This window comes from Bolinopsis microptera, chromosome 5 (assembly GCF_026151205.1).
Source record: "Bolinopsis microptera isolate Bmic1 chromosome 5, MBARI_Bmic_1.0, whole genome shotgun sequence".
NCBI lineage: Eukaryota > Metazoa > Ctenophora > Tentaculata > Lobata > Bolinopsidae > Bolinopsis > Bolinopsis microptera.
In genome coordinates, this window is record NC_087076.1 from 2,481,106 (window position 1) to 2,506,047 (window position 24,942).

Consider the following 24,942-nt stretch of genomic DNA (forward strand, 5'->3'; position numbering starts at 1 on the left):
AAATTCAACGCGCGATATCTTCAAATAGGAAACTTTGTTTTCGGTAAGGACAAAAGCATTTGAAAATTTAGATCCAGCTCTACAACATATCTCAAAATCTCAAAATCGACCTCGGACCCCCCCCCCCCCTGTGGCCTTAACGGTTAATTAACGGAGAATACACTAAATATTTCAAGAGGAGCTGATATTTGAGGTATTTCAAGAATCTCCCCAATATCATAGAGTCAGTAAAACTACCGGTTAATCTGAGTACATTTAATTGAGCAATAAGAACGCCATGTATAATATATACACAATAGTTTGATGTTAGGCAAAAGTTTCCTAGAAGGAAACGACAAGGACACAGAAAAATCTCTGCTTATCATTCATTATATAAAGGAAAATAAAGCTTTAATTCAACACCGCAATGGTCTGGCAAAACACACACATTATATTATAATGCACAAACAAATAGGTACTGTTAATTATAGCTCCCTTTAAGAAAAAAAGTTTCCAATTATAGTTTCCAATTATGTTCAAGCAGCCAAATAAAAACAAGAATAGTGAATACCAAGTAATATCGATAATACAGCACAATATGAAGCTGGATTTTTATGGCCGGTGTCAGCACAAACAATATAATGGTAGTATTTGAAAAGTATTTTTTGGTACTAAGACAGCACAGGTAGCACAAAAGAGGTTTCTCAAGAACACTCGAGAACATTCTAGAACGTTCCAGAACGTTCTATGAGCTTGTGAAGTATTCGTGAAGGAGAGCCTCCTCTGCAGAGAAACGGTGTGAAGGGTTAGACTTGAGGTGTTTCAGTAGCAAATCCAGACCCTGGCGAATAACAAAATGAGAAAAAGGATTAGTAATTAAAGAAAAAAGTATATTCATGAACCAATACGCTTTAATTTGATTGCCAAAGAGATTTTAAATCAACCTCAAATAAAGTTGCCAGGTTACTTCTTAAACAAATGAGAATTTATCATATCATTTTTAACTAACAGCAGCGTTGAGAGCCGGAACAACATTAGCTATAGGTTTAGGAGGGAATCCCGCTATATTACTATATCTAGGTAGCCGAGTAATACCCGGCCAGCTCTCCTCAGTAGGACTTCCGACCAGCTGAAATATCTTCAAGAGCTGGTCCTCTTCATCAATACCTAGCAAGACACGACAGTTAGAGCACAATGCAATGTATACAATGTATATAATGTATACAATGTATATAATGTATACAATGTATACAATGTATATAATGTATACAATGTATACAATGTATGCTAGATACTGCTGTATAGCACTGAGTAACAACTCAGTGCTATACATTGTATAGATAGTATGTAGTGGATGATAATAAGTATTATTACTATAAGTACAGAGTATATTATTAGTATCAGAGTGTAACAATTTACATACCCTTTTGTTTTAAACTTAAGCGAACATGTCATGATTCCAATAATGTACTCATAGTTTTGGAATATTCATAAGTTTAAATATAATAGTTAAAAGTTGATTAAATAAACCTGGAAGTAAAGGTTCACAAGTTGCCATCTCCGCGAAGATACAGCCAGCACTCCAGATGTCAATACTGGTGGTGTAACGCTTGTTACCCAGCAAGACATCAGGCGGTCTGTACCACAACGTTACAACCTGATCATTGTAAAGTTAATTTCTTCTGTTTCACTACTAAGCGATAATTGTTTCACTTTCATGGCTTCAATACTTATGTTATGTTTATTGTTTAGTTTGAAAAGATTAAAACCTCATTGGAATAACTTTGCAGAGGCACGTTGAATACTCGTGCAAGTCCGAAGTCAGCAAGCTTGAGTTCTCCGTTGGCGTTCAGCAGAAGGTTTTGAGGTTTTAGGTCCCGGTGTAATATGTTCTGAGCGTGACAGAAGGCAAGTCCTTTCAGTAACTGCTCAGGAGAGTTTGAGTATTGGTGACAAAGAGTTTCAATAGAAGTTGAGATACATATATTACTCAAATGTAAATAAATTCTTGATTGTTAGTTGAAAATTAATGACAGACAAATATCATTGATTGAACTGAATGTTAATTCTAGTTACCTGGTACATGAACTTCTTTACTTTAGTAGGGTTCACGCCAGTGTTCTTATGGGACTCTAGATAGTGGAACAGGTCCTGATCAACATACTCAAACACCTGGGCAGTTTTACATTTCTTTAGTATTTAATATATTTAGTTTTACATTCCTTTAGTATAATAATATAACAACATTCTTCTTAACGTGCCAACTTTACTTATTAACGTAACACACTAACAAAATGTTGCTTGTTTTACGTCAGAATATATATGTCAATTTCTCTCATACACCCAGTAGAAAACTAGCTCCACTCACTTCAGAAGTCGTGAATGATTGCGAATTAAGATTTTAAAGTTTTTTCCTTCATGTTTGGGCTACAAAGTTACAGAAACACGGAAGTTTCTTTTCTAGTTTTCTCACCAGAGTAAGACGCCGGTCACTGTGCAGAACATCTTGTAGCCGAACAATGTTCTGATGTTTCAGCTCCTTCATCAAACATATCTCCCTTAGTGCTGAACTTGGTATACCTAAGTAAGGATCTAAGTCAGCGGCGGGGGGGGGGGGGGGGTGTTTATATTTAGCGTTTATAATCAGAACTGTTGAAATATACTGTCAAGCTGGGTCCTGTAACTAATTCTACGAATGTGATTACATGATAACTTGTAAATGAAGGAAGGTTAGAATTGTGGCCACTATGAAACGAAGGTTCTCGAACTTACCCTCGTCTTCAGTGTCAAGTCTGTATCTCTTCAATGCTACTATTTCCTGGGTCTGCCTATTCTTTGCTTTGAAAACTGTACCATACGTTCCTTCGCCAATCTTCTCCAACTTCTCATACTTATTCATGGGGTTCATGCCTGCAATCCTGTCTTCCCTGTGGCGCTATGCGCGCGAGTCTTTAGACCAGCGGAGGCGTGCGTACAACTGAGCCTGCCCAGCAAACCATTAGATGGTGGACATGATTGCCTGGGGCTAGAAAGAGGGGCTAGATAAGTGAGGCTAGACAAAACATTTAAATTAGGATTACATTACATTGAAAACAGTGTTCCCCTTAAATTGTATAGATGATAGTATTGTATGAAAATTTGAGCAAAAATATCAATCTCAGACTGTACAAAATCGTTGACAGTAATTTCACCAAAGACAGCTATGCATATCGAGGTAAAAATTTTAAACTTGTACAGATTGGTCGGCAACTTTTGCTGATGAAAAAAAAATAACGAGGCGGTTTTTTTGGAATAATGAGTGTTGTTAACACAGAACAGAATAAAACAATTCAAAAATATACAACATAAAATTTGCTTAAAAACTTCGTTAGAAACACAGCTCTTTTAGTGAGAGTGATTTAACAATTATAAATTTCTCACAGAGTTTGTCAAATATATTTTGCTCGGCTTAAGTTATGATCAGGTCGTTTAAATATCGCATCAAATAAATGGAATGTTTGATAAACGTTAAAACGTTGTTCTTTTTAAACTACAACAATCAGGAAAATTATTCATTGGCGATATATCACGGGAAACAATAATCATGCGACCGTTAAAACAAAAATAGAAAAAGCTCGAACATTCAGATCACCAAAATATTGTAAGTAAAAGGTTCATGCAAAACATTAATACTCATGTAATGAGCCATTACTCAAAAATGTGAGTACACATTCGAAATCAAAGTTGACCTTTAGGCTTCAAGAATTGTTGCCTAACAATCTCACGTTAAGCTTCGCAAAGGCTCAACATAGGGTCAACATATTACAGCACATGTCTGTAATTGCACGTAAATTGTAAAGTTTATCTATTTAAGAAAAATAAACTAAAAACAATGTTAAATATGGCATGAATACAAAACAAAGTATAGGCAAAACAAACCAACAATGAAATTATTGCAGTTCGCAGACAGGTACATCATTAAACCTTAACCCTGCAGAAAAGTTTGGGAAGTTTCATTACAGTTAAATGGGATCGGTAAACATATCGCTCAGGTGTCCACAGAATTTAACTTGTGCCTTGGACAAAACAATAGAAATATTTGTCTGGCATGAAGTTAAGCCTAGCATCAGATTTCATAACTGCGCAAAACACGAGATTACTTTACTCAGTTAACCTTTGTTCCAGGTGTCGGAGAATATTCAAACCACAAGCTGTCAGACGCTCTCACATTCCATCTTCATAGACCGGGGATATCTCTCAAGTTACTCAGCACCCTCTGTGCCTCATTCAGTGCAGTCAGCATCTTGGTTGCGCGTTCTCGTTTCTTAGTAACTGCTTGGCTCTCTTGGAGCAGCTCGTCAAACTTCTCCTCGCAGTAGAGCTCGCTAATCAGGGTACTGGAGAGAGATTTAGTCAGGTAGGCTACCATAAAGAACATTATCGTCTTGGGAATTGTGTCCTGGAGCTGCTTGCGGATAATTGTAAAGTATTGGACGATCAGTAGCTCTATCATCTGGACCTCCTCTCGCTCTCGTTTTGTCAGTTTGTGGTCTATCTCCTTTCCGGAGTCCGTGCGTTCTGAAACAAAACCAGTTTTAGTACTAGAGCCAAATGAAATAAAGATATTTTGTAACACTAACATGTGTACTCAAGTTCAATGAAATACTGGCAATATTTTACAAATTTTTGAAACATGGTTAATACAGCTTTTATCGAAGGCTGTGATTTAATAAATTAATAAAAATAGATTATAGTAAATTCAAAAAAATCGATCTCGAAACTTAAATTTTCTGCTGATGAAATAACTACGTTTAACATTGGGAACTGGAGGAAGTTTGCACTAACCTCTTTGATCACAAATGCTAATTCTGGATATCATACTGGAAACGGAGGCTGCATCTTGAGAGGGTTCTGAGTTGGTCTTTAATCTCTCGGACATGGCCCTGTACCGGTACATGAAGTCAGGGTGGTTGGTGTTGATGTATCCTTGCTCGATGTTCAGTAGATTCTCTACCATGTGACGTGTTGGCGGTAAACGCTCGCTCAGAAGGTTGATTCCTGACGTCATAGCAGCTGACTTCAGGTTATCAAACCTCTCAAAGTGTCTTGTGCAGGTGACCGAGATGGTGTTAGCTAGTTCATCGTATGACAAGTCCACAACTCTCAAACATAGGTCTCTCAACAGTCCTATCTGACGTTTAACCAGCATTTCAAACGCGATTTCTGGTACAAAAAGTGACGGTCTAGTTCCCATAGAGTTTCTTACAGCATGTCTAACATCTGACAGATTCAGTCCAGTCATGGGATCAAACTCCTCCAAGGCTTTACCAAACGTGTCTTGGAATATGTAAAACAGCTTTGCTCCTCCTGATATTTCTGTTGTTTGGATATTGGTTGAGTTACCGTTGATAACACATCTGAATTCCTCGCAAAATGTGTTGATAAGCTCTAGAATGGCAGGTCCTTTCTTTGAAATGGTTTTACCTAAATCATTTATTACAGCCTCCTGAACTCCTCTCATATGGGACACTCTACTTCGGAGACCGGGCAAACATTTCTTAACATGGCCCATCAAGATGATACTAAGTCTTTCAGACAGATACGATGTTCCCATCTTTATTGCCAGGTTAGGGTGGCTTTTGGAAAAGAACTTTTCCTCTTCCTCCAAGGCTTGTTTTATTGTTTTGCCTGCCTCAATGTCTAATTGGGATCTGTTGACTATACCAACAAGTCCAAGCTTGACGGGTAGGGTTATTCCTTTTAACAGGTTCATTCCCTCAACTCCTCGCTCCATCAGGTCAACCTTCGTAATAACGGCAATCGTTCTCTCACCAAATGGATCTGCTTTCCTTGCAACTTTGATAGCATCAGATGTAGCGATGTCTTGATTACCAGGAGTGATGGCTAGGATTATTGCATTTTCATTCTCAACATAGCTCAGGATAAGTTGCTCAATTTGCGTTTCAATATCCTCCGGCTGACCTCCAACAGGCACTTTAGTGAGTCCAGGCAAGTCAACTAAAGTTAGATTCGGCGTTGAATTACTGAAAATCTTGAGGTGAATGGGGACAGCTGAGATACCTTTAGTGTTTCCAGCAACTCTCTCTGTATCAATACTTATCTCCTGTTTTACCAGCTCGAAATCTGTAAAAATCTCCCCCTTTCTGTGGAGGAACTCTGCCCAGATCATGTGCTCGACTCCATTAGCACTACACTGTTCATCTGTGTTTATAAGCTGCAGAATCAAGGGACGACGTGTTACAATTCCCATTCCACGTGGTAGAAAGTCCCGGCCCACTATGTTCTCTAGGACAGATGATTTACCAGAGGACTGGGAGCCTAGCACCACGATCTGGGGCAGGTTCATGGAATCAGACGAAACACCAACTGTTGTAAATACATCTTGTAGCTTATTCATTGTCTCCAGTAAGGAGGCAAGTGTAACCACCATATTGCTTCTTTAGACCTTGCCTGTCGCATTTGAGATCAAATCTTATGTTTTTAATTAAACAGTGTTTAAAATTTAAATGTAAAATTTAATAAATTAAGGTAGATAATTACGTTTGGCAACCGCATGTTTACACGACAATTAAAATACAAATAATATACGGCTACTGTCAATTTTAAAACCTTGAGTGAAACAAATTAAATGCGATATAATAATGATAAATTATGAGATGTTAAACAATAGATATAATGTACACTGTACAGGTACCAATAGCCAATACTTTTAACAAGTAAGCATAATATTTGCCTTCTAATGGTTATGAATAAGTTTCAACTTTTAGAATCTTTTCCAATCAAAATTGCAGCAAGTTTTTCTTTTCTGTCTCTGTTTTCTTTCTCTTGATCAATAATATCATTTTCATTTCTTTTTCTTTCAGCTAAGCAATCTTTGGTGAAGCAAAACAGCTCATTTCTAAACATTTTCTGGAGCTCCGATGAATTTTCCATTTTCATCGTATTTTTCAGCAACTTAACACTCCTCTCCAGATTAGGTAAAAGTGAGTCAAACTTTTTGAAGAAAGCAGTAAAATTCTCATTCGTCTGTTCGTTTTGTAGCAGATTGTAAGCTTCAATAACACTGGAGAGGGGATCTGATAACTGGGGAACTAAAGTATTGGTTTCAAACTCAAGAAACATATTGGTCAACCCACTGAGAATATCTAACACAAACTTGGTGTGCAACTCAAGTCTCTGATGGCATTTTTGAAGTTCGTTATCCATCATAATGTTTTTCATTTTAAAATGCTTTGCACGATGGTTCGCTATTTGCCACATTATAGGAATAACTTCGAAAACTTCCTTTTTCCTGGTGTGTTTCCTTAAAAACTCAAGAACGGATTCCAAAGTTACTTCCTCAGACAGTTTTCTTTTTTTGTTCAATAGTTGGGGCTGAAGAAGTGACAATAAAGTTATGTCATAACAACAGTCGTTCAACCGACTAGCAAGTTCAGAATAGTTCTGCTCAAAATCCTGATTTGTTGTCGTGAAGTCCCTCATAGAATTTGAAACTTCTTCAGAAGCTGATTTTGATTTGTGATGGTGTTTTTCTGATACAGTGCACTTGAATTTTTCCATTGAAACCATCAATTCTGATAATTTGTGCTCGAGATTACTCTGAAATAAATACAATTACAAGATATGAAAAAGAAAATTGCATTTCATGAAAATAATTTACACAAATCTACATATGTTTACCCCACTCCTGTGCGGCAGAGATATCGCATAAGACAAAACTAATAATTAACACAATCCGTAATTAACGACTATTAATAGAGATAAAAGCTTACTATCTGTTTTTTGTTGTAGTTGAATATGCCCTGTGTAGACGAGTCTGTTTCACTAAACTTGTTTTCAATAGCTTGCTTTTCCAAAACACTCTGAAACCATTTGAAAGGATTTAGGTTCAAATAGTAAAATACAATTGTACACGTCATATTATGTAGTACTAAAACTTAGCACGAAAGTTAAAAAACCAGTAAACGACCGGGGATAGGATTGGGCCGGGGCCGGGGCCGGCAATGTCCAAATTTTGCCGGGGCCGGGAATTGGCCGTTCTGGAATTTGGCCGGGGCCGTGAATTTAATAAATCCACGGCCAAGTTAGAACTTTTCAGGACTTAGGATCTGAACTTATTTTTACATGACAATATAATGTTCGTATCAATTGAACAGTTTAGAAGGTAATTAGATTTCATATATATTTTGGTAAAATAATTTTGTTCAGCTGAAACAGTAAATAAAAGTTGGCACTCTGGACATCATCCTTTCAAAATTGAAAATCCATTTTAAGATTTATATGAAAGTTTTAGGCCGGGAAGAAATAGCTCCCCCGGCGCCGGGATTTCACGGCGCCGGGAATCCCGGTCGATTACTGTAAAAAACATTATATTATATGCAATGTTTATTATTACAATTAGTAAATTAGCAGCTCCCTTTTTATATCTCCCAGCTCCCATCTAGTTACAAGCCAATAGGCAGGGCTGATTTGTGAATACCTCAAAACTTTCACTGGGTTTATTGAACTTTTTTCCTACTCCTCTAACTGTCTTTATAACATTCTCCAGCTCCGTCCTCTTTATAATCACAGTACTGTTGCTAGAATCTACCAGCCAATTCTCCATTTCTGAAGTTATGTTTTCCAGAGTTGTGCTAGCATGCTGCAAAGAAACCTGCCTGCAAAATATTTGTTAAAAATAACTTTGCTTCTATTTTGAAAACATATTATATTTTGTTTCGTTTTCACCAGGTGGTTTAATGATCTTCAGCATGGTATGTAGCTTAAAATACCTTTGGTTCAGTTGCAAAGTCATGTTGTGACACTGTCGTTCCAACATGAAAACTTGACTTTTTAATAACATCAGTCTCCTTGGGTCATTACTTTCTTTTGGAGCTTCTGACAATAACTGGTCGTATAGACTCCTGTTAATGACATAATATTATTAGGTATAGTACACGATAAAGATAAACAGTTCATAAGTAGATAAAAAATCAGAAAACTGATTACCATCTTTTACAAATGACAACTATTAACCAATCAGCTTCCAGAATTAACCGATCAAAACCAAGAATAATTATCATGTTCCAGAACCTCCCAACCAGGATCGCGATCGGTAGGTCACTTGAATTGTAACTCTAGGGTAAATATTCCTGCTACGGTCTCAATTTTTCATGCAAACATTACGGTTTTAATTTATCCTCTTGTAAATAAGAATTCATAGAAAATCAGGCACAAGCAAGAGTTTATACTATATATTAAGTCATCACATTGTAACTGATTAATGACCTCAGAACCTTTTTTATCTTAAAAAGAAATTGACTACAAACATACCTCAGTTTACAAAAGTCCTTATTCAACGATTCATTCTTTTTTTGAAGCTTGAGAATCTCTGATTTGTCGCTTGTCATTATATAAAACCACCCACTCAATGCAGCTATTCAATTTAAATGTGAAGCTTTAGTATCGCTGCAAGTTATTAATGTTTGGTGTTATATCACTATTATAAATTCTAACTTTAGATGCCTTATCAATCATAAAAGTTATACAATACTAAGTAAAACTATTATAATTATAAGTTACATTGAATTATTAATGCTAATTAAATGTTCAAATGTTGAAATTGTAAAATTACTGTCCCGCTGATGATCAATTATTTGTACAGTAAAAAATCAAGCAAACAAAATTGGAAACATCTCCCATGATCTGATTTAACCTGATACAAAGTATTTTTCTGGTTTAAAATGTTACAAGTAAGCAATACCACCGATCTCGTAATGTCCCATCCGTTGCTCATTTGTATGTTAACCCTTTTGTGCCTTAAAAAATTGACATCCATTGCGATCAACAATTGCCGTTTGCAGAACAAACCATCTTACACATTATCATTTTTATCATTTTCGGTATTAACATTGTGTTCCATTGGATTACTTTGTATCAGGTAGTAGCAGTGCTGCTATATATTATAGCAGTTATAGTATAAAATGTAAAAATAATGGTGTTCTAAAGTCTAAACTTATAAAACGTTCAACGAAAATTCGTGGATATTAAATTCAATATAAAAGTGTTCTATAGTTAAAAATAAACATTCAATGAAATTTATTTTTTTAAATTTGTTGACTTAAGGAACCCTAAAGTCTGAACTTATAAAAAAAATTTGTTGAATAAAGGAACCCTAAAGTCTGAACTTAAAAAACGTTCTACGAAAATTCGTGGATATTGAATTCAATATAAAAGTGTTCTATAGTTACAAATTAAAATTCAATGAAATGTGTTTAAAAACTGTGCAAACACACTGCTGAAAGTTAGGACGTAATAAATTGGACGATTAAATTATTTTTCTCAGCATATCAATATAGGGATATTTGGATTTAATGCATAAACAGCGGTGCCGGTATCGCCCTCTACTATTCATGCAGCTGAAATCCATATAACAACCAATACATTTGTTCTGCCATTGTTTAAGGTGGCGACCAAGAATATGATTATCTAGAGCAGAATTTGTTCCAAATTTGCGCCTGCAACCCTGGGCAAAACAATGGTGCTTGTCATTATCCCCTTGTTCTTCTCCTGGATCTTTTCTATCTGTATCAAAATAATCGATTAAAATAATGATTTTTATAAATACGATAGGTTCAAGTAGAATGTAGAGTGCTAACTATTGGTATAGTGTAGGAATGAGTGCTTAAAGATAGGTAGTAGGGTGCTGACTATTTGTACCTTGGTGAGGTCATATAATGCAATTTGTAGATCTCAATTCACTTAAGAATATCGGCAACGCTTACCCCATATGATCTCATCAAAATAAAAACAATTAAACCAATTTAGTGCCATACCAGACTCACCCTGATTCTGCTTTCTAAATTTTGCTTGCTTTTTCTTGTTTTTACTAATTCTGTTCTCTATCTTGCGCTTTTCACGTTCTTCTTGCCTCCACTTTTCTTTTTCTATCTCCAACTCTAAGAGGAAAGATTGGATATCATCTATTTTATTGATCTACTACAATAATCGCAAACTCTTTCACGTGATTAAAATTTAGCTCCTGAGCTCATATGTATTGAATTTAATAGGAAGCAAATTAAATTAAACTAACTTTTATTAAAGCTACTGCCACTGCCCAGGTTATCGTCATCAGCGTCATTCAGTGAAGGCTTTAATCTATGTTTGTTAATGTCATTATTTCCACCGATATCATGATCACCTGAAAATATGATTATTAGGACTGATTGCTAGGAATGACTAGACTAATTATGAATAATTAATTATTATTATGAATAAATTATTGTAAAAATGTGTGCAAACAAGTTCAAATATGTAGTTACCAAGATCAGCATCAGTGGAGGAAAAAGTAGGTCTTGCTCGTCTTGGAGGATTACGCCTCAGGACTTGCTCATTCCTGCATATTCTTGTGGAGTCAGAAGAAATACTCAGGCTCTTATCCTTAGTATTTATTGCTTTTCTGGGTGGCAGCAATGAATCCTCAACATGAATTACTTCTATTACTTCATCCTCTTTCTCAGTACTATCAATAATTTTCATGTAGGGATTATCTTTGTCAGACTCTACTCTACCTGCAAAAGATAAAATTTTTAAAGGTTTATATGCTACAGTAATTACATTACATGATAATATGACATGCCCTCATGATTGTAAAAACTTTATCACGACAGTGATAACAGAGTAACTTATATGTAGGAATGATGATTATCTTAGATTGGCAACTTGACAACCCACAAGTACATACTCTGGCCCTCAAAAACAGTTAACACATTATGAGAATGAAGAAACTTCTGTTGCTATATCTGTATTTTGCCATGCATTTTCCAAGTTACAGACCTAATTTTTTCCCCTACTCTTGCCAGGCTAAAAGATCGTAGGGAATAAGTAATCGGGTCTGGATATATAAGGTGGCCCAATGGTCCTACATTGACGACAAAAGTCTACTCCTTCGCAATATAGACCACTCCCCTATAATTATGTGTATAAAAGGAGTCTATTAGTTAATGTTAGATACAAATAATAACTAAAATGTGACAGAATATTATATGATAGTCAATAAAGTTGGCATACCATACAATAATTATATGACGTGACATGATGTGCGCATTGTTAACACGAAACAAAACCGCGCAAAATATGAAGTGGTCTACAACCAAACCACAGATGAACATGATGGCGACACCTTAGATGCGCACAGAATTTTCAAGTTTTGCACGCCTAATATAATAAAAAAAGATTATCACATGCACCAAACACCACTCTGGGATGCAATAGAAGTAAAACAATTACATTATAGGGAAATTTGATCATACGCGGTGTAACCGCGGCGAAATTCTTGTTTACTACGAATCCTGTTCTCAATTAATTCTTATAATAATATGGTCTTTTTATTTTTATATATCTGATACCAATGTGAAAGCTAGATAATGTTTACATTGATAACTAAAACCATCATGATATTACATATGATTCAATATACAATGACTAACTCCGTTTTGAGCTTCTTAGTTGTTGACCCTTTGATCCAGCAACATAATTAGAGGCCGAGGCAAACTTTTCTCCAACTTCAGCCTCTGGAAATTTATCTGACTCTTGATGTTCCACTGAGTGAAGCTGAATTTCGGTATTTTGGTTGCTTCCAATCAGATAAATTTCAGTTTTATTTGAACTGTAATCTTCCCCTTTAATCACACTTAGCTGAGAATTATCTGATTCAACATAAATCATAAGCTGAACTTCAGTATTTTGGCTCTTTTCAATCAGAGGAGGATTTTAATTCTGATTAGAACTAGAGTTTACTGTTTTAATCAAACATTTTTCACAGTTTTAAGGTTTTAAATAGAAATAGCATATCTAACCTCATCCTTGGCTTCAAAGCCATCATTTGATTCCTGTTTAATCATGATTGTGCAGTCACAAAAATTATTCTGATTATTTGCATAGCTTCTTTTTCCCAATGTATTCAGGTCAGATGATTTTGCATCATTTAGGCACTCTAACTCTGATATTGCAGGCAAATTCTGGGAATCATTTTGTTGCCAGTTAGGGTTGTCATTAATATCATGGTCAATAGACTTAACATCCTCAACCTGCAAAAACTTTGGGTTAAATACAACCAGTCAAATGGAAGGGTAAGCATCTAAATACAGAACTTGTTATCAGATTTTTGAACTTAACTACTGAAGATTCGTCATTCTAGGTATGCATTCATTACTTATTCAAACTATGAAGTCTTTGCCAATAACATTGACCCTTTCGTTAAATTCTGCTTTCGCCAGACCAACATCTTATTCAATTGAAAAACTGCAATATTGTTTTTACTCTCTATGAGTATTGCTGAAAGCACAGTGTAAGGCCTACACGGACCGCCTCTAACTAGCCAATCCCTGTTTACATGCCGTGTAGCAGGGGACTAGAAAGAGCTAAACTAGTAAGCGGGGCATAGCCAATACACTATACTCCCTATGATCTTTATGACACTGACAGCATGTCTCCTTGACAACAGAACTTCCCCTATTGTCATGGAGCACGTTGATATTATGCTTTAAGCTTATTAATGAAAGGAAATGTCATTTGTACATTATTATTCATTGATTACTTACTTTGATTGTGGAAGAGCATTGGTTAGTAGAATGGTTTCCATTGTTATTTAACTTCTTAACAAACTGCAGGAAATCAACGAACTCTTTCTTTCCAATGACAATAGATTTGTTGACAGACTGACTCAACCAACTGTCCATCTTGAATATCATATATCCAACAAGTATCGAAGGCATTATGAAACTGATTTACAATAAGTAAGTAATTTAATGCAGGATACATTATAGATACAACAATAATAAATACTTTTGTTGAGTACACAATAATCGTACTCCTGAAATAATTGACGATATTTATATGCAATTCTAATATTGGTTTTCAACTGTCCGGAACGTATTTTTAAAAACACTAATTGATACAGCAAAATCCTGTTTTAGAACGGATTATGGAAAAATTTAAAAAATCCAATGAACATCTATTATCTGAGCACAATATCAGTGATGTGAAAACCTTCAACGAATCATATGGGTTTACTGTGCTTCAAATCAATCCCAAAAACCTTGATAAGTGCAAACAAATGTGGGCAAATCGACTTATAACCTCCGCCCTTTCGGTTTAAACAGAGAGAAACCGTGTGGAGTCGCAGATTCAATTTTGGATATGTCTCTCCGAGCTTTACTTCTCAATCTCAACGGCGATGATACAACTTTTTTTGTTGTATACCCAATCTAAAAAAACACAACTTTGTAGTAAATAGATTCAACATGGCCGCTGAATTACTGATGACAATGGCCCAAACACCAATGAATATGGGTTTACAATAAATGGGGGTTTTTGGTTTTTAGTGCCCGAAATTTGTTTTAAAAAAGGTGGGCAAGGCGCGCGTAACATCTTATCTTACTGCTATCTCAACGAATAAACACACAACGACTTTGACAATTGACCGACGACTTAACGATTGTGAGTTATGACGGACTTAACTGTATGGGTCAACTACTAAAACTGCATCGTATACTATCTTAATCATTATATTGGACATGAGATGACGAAGTATCTTGAGCAGCACTTTATACCTCCACTTAGAACTTGATTAGTCACGAACAATAGAATCATTATAAATCAATACAATAAAACATCTTGATCAATAAATGCCTAGCAGCACCAGACAGCAGCTGTGTACCTTTTTCGACTCCACGGAGTCCCTGATGGACTTTTGTTTACCTTTGTTAATAATTTGACCGCAACCTTTCTTTCTCGAAACACAAATCCTACTGTACTTCATTACAGTATTAAGATAATATAAAGCAAATCATGTGAATATATGACTACGAAATAGATCTATAGACTTGTCCATAATATTTAATACCGTATTGATGGTTTTGAATTTTGTACATTGAATTTTAATGTGAAGCGTTTACTCTTCCCCCTCGGCAATTAATTAGAAAGTTAGATTAATGACAATAATTGCCAAATGACGTAGTAGATATAGATGTTCAATGTTGTAGAGTGATTTCAAGAGTAGTGGTCCACAGGGGCCCGAAAAAGCCGTACAGGCACTTGGGTCCTTATCCTTGTCACTAGTCCCAATTGGATTCACTTTACACAAAACATGAACGTTTACAATTTAGACGTACACCATACACATTGGCACGATATTTATTAGAAAGCAAACAGTATAAAATAATACGTGCGTGCGCGGCTTGAGCCGCGCCGCATAACAATTTATGCGTTTAGGGGCTGGAGTACGCGTGTTTGCAGATTAATGAATTGTTGCATTGTAAATATTTAAAGTTGACGATATATTATGATTTAATAGTAAATTTTTCAAAGCTGGCTTTGGAATTAGGTAAAATTATAATTTATTTATTTAAAAGAAAAAACCATGGATAGTTTTAAATTTACATAGTCGTATAACTATAATCAAGTTAATCCTGTTTTCAAGAATGCGCGGCTTTGGCGGCCAGTTATTGACTTGTACATAAAATTGAATTTTAAATAGAAATGTGAATGTATTAAAATTTAAAACTTTCAAAACGGAGGCTTATAAATACTATTATATTATGATTGTAAAATAAAGGATAAAATTTTAAATTTGTTTCACTAAAAAATTTGTTTCACTAAAATCTGTAAATGTGATAATTTTGATCTCAATTATTGGCTAAATTGTCTTTTATATTTTTACATACAATTAAATCAAATGATGCAAATATTGGCAGGGCACACTCAATTCAAATGTTGGAATTAGCAGAGCAAAATGCATAAGTAACGGAAATGGTCCATTCGTGCTACCAATTGAACTTTAAACAATCAAATAGGAAGGAAAACAAAATTTAAATTTTGGAATTTATTTGATTCACGATGTCAATCATTTGCAGCTCGGCAAGGCCCATAAATGCATTTTGCCGATCTACCCAGTGGTTGCAAGAAGAATTATTTGATGCGCGGCGGGGCCCAGTAGTGCATCGCGCTACAAGTATTTATTAATAACAATCAAAACATATCATATCATTTCCTGCCTCAGTAAGGTGAATAATTTAAAATTGAAGGTGCGCCGCGCATTTACAAAACTTCACGCTAAAGTTTAAAAATCATTCATCATACTATTACGAGTCATTCATGCTTTTGAGTTATAATAGTGCGTATTGTCAGGTATTTCATTTATTCATACATAGTCAGTTGAAAGCTGTATGTTTATAACTCAATTTTGTTGAAACTATGAAAGAGAAGTAAAACAAAATTTTAGTAAAACAAAATTTTTATTTACCACAAAACTTCACATAGCCATGTGTATACGCGTACTGCGGCGGTCGCGCGCTACTGCAAGCGAAAGGGCTCTGGTTAGAGCAACCACAAAACAATCAATACATATTTAATATTATTATACATTTATAAATAAATTTAAATTTAAATTCAGCTATAATATACACAATACACAGCCCGCCACGCAGACAGCCACACAAACTTCTCAGGTGCAGATGTAAGCGCCGCGCGCGCGAGGTTTGTTATTTTACAATTACATGTCACGATATATTATTAATTATCAGAGAATTTTAGAAGCAAAATAATTATTGCATATTGGGAAAATTTCGGTCGTTAACGCAGTACAGAGCGTGGACACTGCAATGCTAATAACGGAAAATTCTGTGGCACAAGTTTCATTCAGCTACCCAATTTATATGTGACATGTACAATGTAATTGTATTAAAACCAGATAAATGTTATTAGTAATAATCGACGTTAACATTTTGCAATTTACAATTGCACTTAAATCACATCTAGCAAGTTACTATTTCTTTGCATTATATATGTTACGTCACTATAGCATATGTCATTCATTCACCTAACCATGTGCTTTCGCGCCACTTCGGGCGCGCTTGTTTCACAAGTCAAGAAAAGCACCTATCCACGAACCCCGATGGGAAGGTTCGTGCGCGCGTGCGCAGTGCTGACAACAGCGTCTTTGTAGCGCAGGTAGTCTTGGCACTTCTCCCTCCAGTATGCAGTAACAACTTTTCAGGTTTCTATAGTGCATAGTGACAGTGTATAGGGGTTAATTAGGTATAAAATACAGTACAGCTGTACTTACACCTACATTCACAAGCATGCAAGCTCACCTGGTCCAATGAGCGGGAAACAGAGGACAAGGTCTGGTGACGTCATAGTCACGTGACCTCATAGGCTCATAATCACGTGACCTCAGACCCAATCAATGATAATTAGGTTCGGGCATGGTCAGCCCCCTGTCAACCGATCTTGAGGTGACGTACGACACCTCGTTTACGCAATCAATGTCTGAAAGGCTACACACGTCGCATATGAGGACAAAAGCGCGGGTAATTTTGGCACCACTGTAGAGTGGTGCCAAAATCGTTGGGTGGGTTCATAGCTAGAGCCCTTTTAACCGCCGTGAGGCGGGCGCGCGCTACTGCAAGCGCAAGGGCTCTGGATAGAGCAATGTCATTCATATTGTACGTTATATAAAATAAAAATAAACATTTTATAATTGTTTCAATGTTCAACACTGCTAAAAACAAATTACTGGGCCGCGCTCAGCCTGTCATTCCGCCAAATCTTTATTCGGGCTGAGTGATTTACGACCTCCATCGCCTCAGAAAAAATGGCAGTACGCTCATTGGAAGTTGATGTGCGCGTGACCAGCATTCACGTGATCATTTAGAACCAATTGGGGCCTCAGAAAAGACACGTGCACGCAAACTGCCAATTGGAGAAAAGTAACGTATTAGCTAGAGGAGCCGCGCGCTGAGTTAGATTGTAAAATTTGATTATTGGATTGTAAAATCGAGCGATATGAGTGTCATCAGTGATGTGCTGCTCACTGCACCTCGTGTTACTGTTATCACACTGCACAGTAACTTCGGTACCTCCTTCATGTTTATGTTGTTCCTGTAGTTAAAATATATTTTGATGACCTTTTCGATTGCTCGTACGACATTTTTAAAAAATCGTCCAGTTGTCTACACTTGTTTATATTTAGCTGCCCGACATTTACTTCGTTTAAAGACCCTAGCGAAAGATGTTAGCTTTACTTAATATCAAAGTAACATGGTCCTGTCATGACTACCACTCTGATGAGGGATGGTTTAGTTTGTCAATCAGTTTGCAGTTATCTGAAGATTTTCTTTTATATACTCATGCTATGCATTTGAATTAAATTTCCGAACTAAGATTGTGTTACTTAAATCCAAATCAAGAGGTTCAGGGTTCAGAAGGAACAAAATATGTCAGATTGATGTTGACCATTATACTGTCTGTTTGTAGTTTTTATTTCTTTCGGACTGCCTGTTCGGGCCCGGCTACTTTTTGTCGTTTTCAAAGAAGACCTGTGATCGAAAGAAATCTCTTAGATGTGATCTATAGATTAGTTCTGCCCTGCACCTTTTTCCTTTACAGTTAGTGTCAAAATTCTGAATTGGATCGTAGAAAAACGCTTTAATGGTCTGATATTCATACTGTACAATCTTTGATGATGGATTAAGATATTTAATCCTAGTTATTACTTATTTAATAGATCGCATTGTGATGGAAATCATGTGTTCTCGTACTCTATATTAGTCACTTTGTCCTTAATCCTAGATGTTGTAAAATATTTAGTTTGTTTTAACATTTTTGCAAGAATAGATTAGTCTCCCTGAATTGAAATCGGGAGTTAATCTATATAAATTAATTTTTAAAAAAAGGAAGCAACTCACGGTATCACTCTCATAAGAGACATGTTTCATCATTTACCGGAGTTGCAACCAAATATACACAATAAGGTTTGGTACTTTATCCGTACCTCCCCTTTCATAGAAATAATAGCAAAAATATACACCTATCTTTAAGAAATCAACATCTGATATAAAACATTCGATGAACCAAAATTAAAACAATTTTCCTGTTAATAATTTATCTATATAAATTATCCTTTATTGTGAAATGCTTTGAGAGCGTCATAATTTGCTGTGTCTGATCTTAATTCTTACATATCAGTAGTGTGGATCGAACCAAACGTTTGATTTGTTTCTGTTAGTATCTGTGCTTTGTTTAACCACAGGATACTTTTTTCCCCAAATTTTACAGTCATCCTCCCAGACAATTATATTCTATATTATGTTATCTTTTACAGAGTATTGTATAGCTCATCTAAATGGGCCAAGTTGTGTAAAAATCTCAAATTTAATAAATAACATTTTCTAATTGATGTATAGCCAAGACGAGTTCGTTAGTGTTCTCCTTGGTAATTTCATGTTTAATTCCTCTTTAATTCCTCTTTAATTCCTCTTTAATTCCTCTTTAATTCCTCTTTAATTCCTCTTTAATTCCTCTTTAATTCCTCTTTAATTCCTCTTTAATTCCTCTTTAATTCCGTGTGTTATTGTCTGTCTCTCTTGACCCCACCTTAAAGAAACACCGGTTACTGCTAGTGTTAGTAATTTCACACAATGGGAGTCAAGAGGCTTATTTCATCAACCATCTAGTCTGTTAGCACTTGTTTTGGTCAACGGAACAACACAAGTGAAATATGATTCTTTGTTTCTGTTATCAGTGCTTGCTTTTACCTGAGGACCCCAGGCTATTATGTTCATTAATAGAGATTAGGCGGAATGACAGGCTGAGCGCGGCCCAGTTAGTGCGATTCTTTCAATTTTGCCTAGGTCTAACTTCCATATCAGTTCATATCGCCTTTGTGTGTTGTGCACATGTGCCGTTCTTTTATGATATTCAACGATCATTCTGTGGTCTATAGTTCATAATTCGTTCTTTATCTATCCGTCTGCCAATCAAATGTTTTTGTAGTTTGTACAGTGTTGGTGGACAAGTTTTTAGCGTAGGTGTAAAATGATTTGAACGTTTAATATATCTGTTATTGCATCCGGATCACGTATACTTTCAACTTTTACTTTTATGACGAAGCCTCTTGTAGTGAAGGTTTGATCTCAGAGTCAACTAAACCATAAACAGTCTTCTAAGAATAATTAGTTAAAATATAGCTTCACTTATTTGTACTGGTTCCGGCTATCTCGTGTGTTTTAAGTTTCAAATCCCCGTGTTCTGTTCTCAGGAAGCTGCCGTTAAATATTTTGTCTCAGAATTTAATAAACTTCATCTTTCAGTCGTACAATCCACAATATATTTCGATAGTGATACTGACTCTGAGATATATGCTGAGAGCTCGCATTATTTCTTACTATCTAGTACCTGATTATATATTGATATTTACCTGGGATAGGACAGGCTTATGTGACCACTGACACAATTTATATCGTGTAATATCATAACTTTAGAAATCCTTGTATATCCCCTTGCCTGTTCTTTGTCACAAATTTTAGGCAAACAACTGTTTAATCCAAATTTATTGTTTCGAATTCGAATTTGCCACTCTTGCAATTCCTGTAACTCATAAATTTAATGAGGGACACCTGCCAATTTATCAATATCGATAAAAAAATATAACATTTGTTTGCTCGCATTATTTCTTAAGTTCTTTATCTTACTATCTCATGCCTGATTATAGACTTTGCCACCTAATAGTCCTGTTTTTTACACCTGTTGTTTTTGTACGGCGCCACCGTAAAGTTTTCCACCGTAGAGTCTTACGCCATAGATTCCCAGACCCACTTACATTCACCGTGTAGATCTCCTGTAAGACTAAGACTAAGAGTAAGAACATTTTAAACTCTGTTACCATTGAGACAGTTTCAAGTAGAACGAGTCACCGTGTAAAATAAACCGTACTATTATAGCTGATCATTGGCTGTTTATGACATATAATACTATTCACCGACGTTTTTAGCAAACTGCGATTGTCATGACTACCTCAGTACCTCTCGATCCTCGTTATAATTAACATTATTATCTTGCTATACGTGGTGTTGGCTTTTATTTTCCGTTTCACTTTTGCAATTTCATCTATTTTGTCTTGGTCTAACTAGTGTGCTATCGTATCATGCTATCGTACCATGTTAGTTTACAATGCTTTTAGTCATTAGTGTCGCTCTTTTGTGATATTTAATGATCAATCTGCAGCACTTAGTTCTCTATTCATCCATCTGCGAAGAACATATTAGCTCACTTTTGATTATTTGAACCTTTGGTTATTGGTACATCTGTCAGTGTCAATGCAATCACGTCTACGATTTACTTTATAACGAAGCATCCTTCATCCTAGTTATCATAGACATTAGACATGGAGTAAATTAAACTGACTCTACTAACAATCAGGTAAAATATGACTTTACGTATTTGCACTGGTCCCAGTTATTTCGTGTGTTTTAAGTAGCACATCCCTGTTTTCTGTTCTCTGACCGATAGACTTAATAAATCAATGTGTGATTATTGTTTAAGAAAGTTGCCGGTAAATATCTTTTATCGGAAAGCCTGATCATTAAGTTGCACTTTATACAGGGTGGCCCATGATAGTCTACCCATCCTTATCTCTTAAAATTGTTACAGGTCGCTGAGATCTTGCTAATTATTTTAAAAACAAAAAGTGGCATAACTTATGTTCTGATAAATATTTTTTCTTCTAAATTTCACAGAATGTTAATAACAAGTAGATGAACCTTTGTGGCAAGTTTTGTGTGATTGAGAGCTTCACTGAGCTTATTTGACCAATTAAGCCCCTGAGCGAGCTAGCTTGAATTTCTCACCCAGAACTGTTTACATTGGTTAATAGAAACCACCAAAAAAAATCCTGGGTAAAAAAATTAAAAAACCACCGATTTATTTATGTTTTACCAATTCTATTCACCACGATGCATCGCACATTCCATTCTCTACACTGCTGTACAGTGTACATCCTATATTTTAACTGCAGATAAGGACTATCACAGATGATCCTTCCTGCTTGTTTATATCGTTCTGCTCACTTGCCTTAACAAATTTAAAATTATAGCTGGATGATTAGCCTACAATTTTATCGATTTTACAAACGGTGGTTTGAAATAGGTTTACAGCAGGTCAGCCGATTCCCATGAGATGAGTAAATAAACTTGAAAAGAAAACAAACGATAACGTAGATTTCCGGTCGATAATCCATAATCTTATGAATTCTCATGGGAATTTTACGATAGCAGGGATAGATTTCCCCCTTAAAAGTCGCAACAATTTATTAACCATTAACGATCATCTCATCATGCCTCTACTAACTCTCCAGCAACGGATATTTATTGTTTCTGAATCCAAGGATACCCCCTTCGCAGCTCTTATCCAACTGTTAATAGCGAAATTCCCTGGAATCACTCCCCCTACTAGGAAAGCAGTCTACAACCTTAAGAAGAAATTTACAGAACATGGAGTTGTCACCAACCGACAAAAGGATGCATCTGGTCCACCATCTACGGGAGTGACCTTTGAGAACACTGTGGCTGTAGTAGGATCTGTGGCAGACCACCCCAGGCAATCGACCAGAAGACGTTCGGCCAATCTTGGCATACCTACGACGACTTTGCAACGCATTCTGAGGACTGAACTGAAACTGTACCCTTATCGCTGGACAGTTCACCACACTCTGCAGCTTCAGGATCCACCAGTTAGAGTACGCTTTGCTGACTGGTTGCTTCTGAAAGATTCCACAAACGAGGACTTTATCGGAAACATCTGGTGGACCGACGAAGCCAAGTTCTGCCTCCACGGTTCCGTCAACAGCCACAACGCAATACACTGGGGCAGCCAGAGACCTGACAGCGTGCAGCAGAGACCTACTCAGAACTCTCCAAAGCTGAACGTCTGGTGTGCGACCTCTTCTCACGGAATCATCGGACCATACTTCTTCAAGGATGCAGCTGGTGCCACTGTAACTGTGAACGGAGATCGCTACCTACAGATGTTGCAGAGCTTCTTCATACCAGAACTCTTCAACTTCTGTGCACACCACGACCTGGATCCGTCTCTCATGAGCTTTATGCAGGACGGGGCGAGAGTGCACATCCCCAACCGCATTATTGATTACCTTGGTGACCAGTTTGGGAGCATGACGATCGGAGAGAAACTTGCTCAACACTGGCCAGCCCGCTCTCCTGACCTCACTCCTTGCGACTTCTTCCTGTGGGGATGGTTGAAGGATAAGGTCTACGAGAGTCTACCCATCCCCAACCTTGCTGCTTTAGAAGTTGTCATTCGTGACAACTTGCGGAACATCCCCATCACTCACTGCCAGAACTCCTGTTTATCAGTAGCCAAGAGGATGGACGTCCTGAAGAGCCGAGGCGGTGGTCACATTGAGCACCTTCTCTAAACGGTGATTTTAATCGCCAACACAAACGGTGATTTTAATCGCCAACACAAACGGTGATTTTAATCGCCAACACAAACGGTGATTTTAATCGCCAACACGGCGGGCAATGGATGAACCTTCTTGTGGTGCCTGCCGAGAAACGCAATTCAATTGATTTCAGTATCGATAAAATTGTAGGCTAATCATCCAGCTATAATTTTAAATTTGTTAAGGCAAGTGAGCAGAACGATATAAACAAGCAGGAAGGATCATCTGTGATAGTCCTTATCAGTTAAAATATAGGATGTACACTGTACAGCAGTGTAGAGAATGGAATGTGCGATGCATCGTGGTGAATAGAATTGGTAAAACATAAATAAATCGGTGGTTTTTTAATTTTTTTACCCAGGATTTTTTTTGGTGGTTTCTATTAACCAATGTAAACAGTTCTGGGTGAGAAATTAACGCTAGCTCGCTCAGGAGCTAATTTTGCCAGACAAGCTCAGACTCACACAAAACTTAGCACGAAGTTGTGTCTAATTATGATTGACATTCTCTAAAAATTTGAAGCAAAAATATTAATCAGAACGTAAGTTATGGCGCTTTTCCATTCTGAAATAAAATAATAAGCAAGATCTCAGCGACCTGTAACAATTTTAAGAGATAAGGATGGGTAGACTATCATGGGCCACCCTGTATATAGATAGTGTTACTGATTCTGAGAAAGAATAAGGCATAGAGCTAGCATTATTTCTCATTACCTCATACCTGATTAGGTTGACATTCACCCGGGACCTTAGTCGTGCTCAATGCTCTTTGACACAATTTATATGGTGTCATGTCATGGTGTCATAGGATATTGGTAATTTCTTTATTGAAAGTCTCGCATTGTCGTCCTCATTTTGGCTTCATCTATCCATCTTAAACTGCCAGATATAAAATCATGGAGTTTAACATGCAATTGCGTACACACTTAAAAATTCTCGTTAATCCTCACATCTGTTCTTTTTCTCAAATTCTAGGCGAACAACTGTTTAATTCAAACTACTGTTCAATCGAAATCGAAATTTTAATTTCACATTCTTATTTGCCATTTCATGTTAGATATAATATAAGTAGCAGTGGACGATTTCCGTTACCTCAGCTCTGTAGTCTGGAATGTACTCTGCCAATTGCAACACTTGACTAAATTTATTTTATATAATTATACTGTTTGACACTTTTATATAATTTGCTATTTTAATTCTTGAAACTGTTGTAAATCTTGTTACTTTGTTACCCTTACGTATGCTATTTATGACAATCTTCTACGGTAAAATCGTTATTATCACTCCAAGCCTTACTTGGTAACACTGTCCAACCTTCTTCTTCATATTACTACAAAGCTGTCCTCAATAACATAATATAGTTTTCGTCAGTCTCACTCAGAACATTTTTCTCAGGTACACATTTGTTTACACTCATTCTCAATGTTTGGCCCTTAAATCTTCCCCTGTACATTCAACAAATATATCCCGAATAAGGTGTCCACTATATAGTTACATAATATTATGTTGTGATCAATGATCGCGTTGTTTATCGTGAGTTGGCACTTGATGAATGTATAGTAGTGGGCCAATCAGGTTTATCAGCGTCTTTATCAACGCACTGTTCATTATTATTCTACCCTGATTCCGGATTCGCTATATAAGGATTGAATGGAAAAAAGGCAACCGCCCTGTGTAAACTAT

General features: G+C 36.4%; 4 protein-coding genes across 5 annotated transcripts in view; all 4 read right to left on the reverse strand.

Moving 5' to 3' along the window:
- Nucleotides 1-24,942, reverse strand: part of LOC134814625 (dynein axonemal assembly factor 6-like) — a 99,041-nt gene that overhangs the window by 2,132 nt on the left and 71,967 nt on the right. The window lies entirely within an intron of this gene.
- Nucleotides 241-3,033, reverse strand: LOC134814621 (cyclin-dependent kinase 5-like). Its single transcript, XM_063822757.1, has 7 exons — nt 2,752-3,033; nt 2,453-2,559; nt 2,056-2,151; nt 1,749-1,904; nt 1,510-1,636; nt 989-1,146; nt 241-820 (listed from the first exon to the last, which is right to left on the reverse strand). The coding sequence occupies exons 1-7, from the start codon at nt 2,885-2,887 to the stop codon at nt 725-727; spliced, it is 876 nt and encodes a 291-aa protein (XP_063678827.1). The 5' UTR covers nt 2,888-3,033; the 3' UTR covers nt 241-724.
- Nucleotides 3,262-6,431, reverse strand: LOC134814702 (dynamin-1-like protein). Its single transcript, XM_063822883.1, has 2 exons — nt 4,804-6,431; nt 3,262-4,536 (listed from the first exon to the last, which is right to left on the reverse strand). Exons 1-2 carry the CDS (start codon nt 6,407-6,409, stop codon nt 4,196-4,198), a joined length of 1,947 nt encoding a protein of 648 aa, XP_063678953.1. The 5' UTR covers nt 6,410-6,431; the 3' UTR covers nt 3,262-4,195.
- LOC134814615 (uncharacterized) lies at nt 6,647-13,807 on the reverse strand. Of its 2 annotated transcripts, XM_063822750.1 has the most exons (10): nt 13,560-13,807; nt 12,816-13,046; nt 11,280-11,528; nt 11,051-11,158; nt 10,803-10,916; nt 9,292-10,542; nt 8,751-8,882; nt 8,459-8,636; nt 7,752-7,841; nt 6,647-7,578 (listed from the first exon to the last, which is right to left on the reverse strand). In XM_063822750.1, the coding sequence occupies exons 6-10, from the start codon at nt 9,366-9,368 to the stop codon at nt 6,736-6,738; spliced, it is 1,320 nt and encodes a 439-aa protein (XP_063678820.1). In that variant the 5' UTR covers nt 9,369-10,542; nt 10,803-10,916; nt 11,051-11,158; nt 11,280-11,528; nt 12,816-13,046; nt 13,560-13,807; the 3' UTR covers nt 6,647-6,735. The 2 variants fall into 2 exon arrangements, with proteins under 2 accessions (XP_063678820.1, XP_063678819.1); XM_063822749.1 differs by lacking the exons at nt 6,647-7,578; nt 7,752-7,841; nt 8,459-8,636; nt 8,751-8,882 and adding an exon at nt 12,447-12,654 and having other exon boundaries at nt 9,532-10,542; nt 13,560-13,736.

Coding starts and splice junctions, on each gene's coding strand:
- LOC134814621 (XM_063822757.1), bottom strand. CDS start 2,887: ATGAACCCCATGAATAAGTATGAGAAGTTGGAGAAGATTGGCGAAGGA. Junction 2,152..2,452: donor GTGACCGGCGTCTTACTCTG/GTGAGAAAACTA, acceptor AAAACTGCCCAG/GTGTTTGAGTATGTTGATCA. Junction 1,637..1,748: donor TGCAAAGTTATTCCAATGAG/GTTTTAATCTTT, acceptor TACAATGATCAG/GTTGTAACGTTGTGGTACAG.
- LOC134814702 (XM_063822883.1), bottom strand. CDS start 6,409: ATGGTGGTTACACTTGCCTCCTTACTGGAGACAATGAATAAGCTACAA. Junction 4,537..4,803: donor TAGCATTTGTGATCAAAGAG/GTTAGTGCAAAC, acceptor GTTTTGTTTCAG/AACGCACGGACTCCGGAAAG.
- LOC134814615 (XM_063822749.1), bottom strand. CDS start 13,733: ATGCCTTCGATACTTGTTGGATATATGATATTCAAGATGGACAGTTGG. Junction 12,655..12,815: donor GCTTTGAAGCCAAGGATGAG/GTTAGATATGCT, acceptor GATAATTCTCAG/CTAAGTGTGATTAAAGGGGA. Junction 10,917..11,050: donor TGGCAGTAGCTTTAATAAAA/GTTAGTTTAATT, acceptor CTTTCCTCTTAG/AGTTGGAGATAGAAAAAGAA.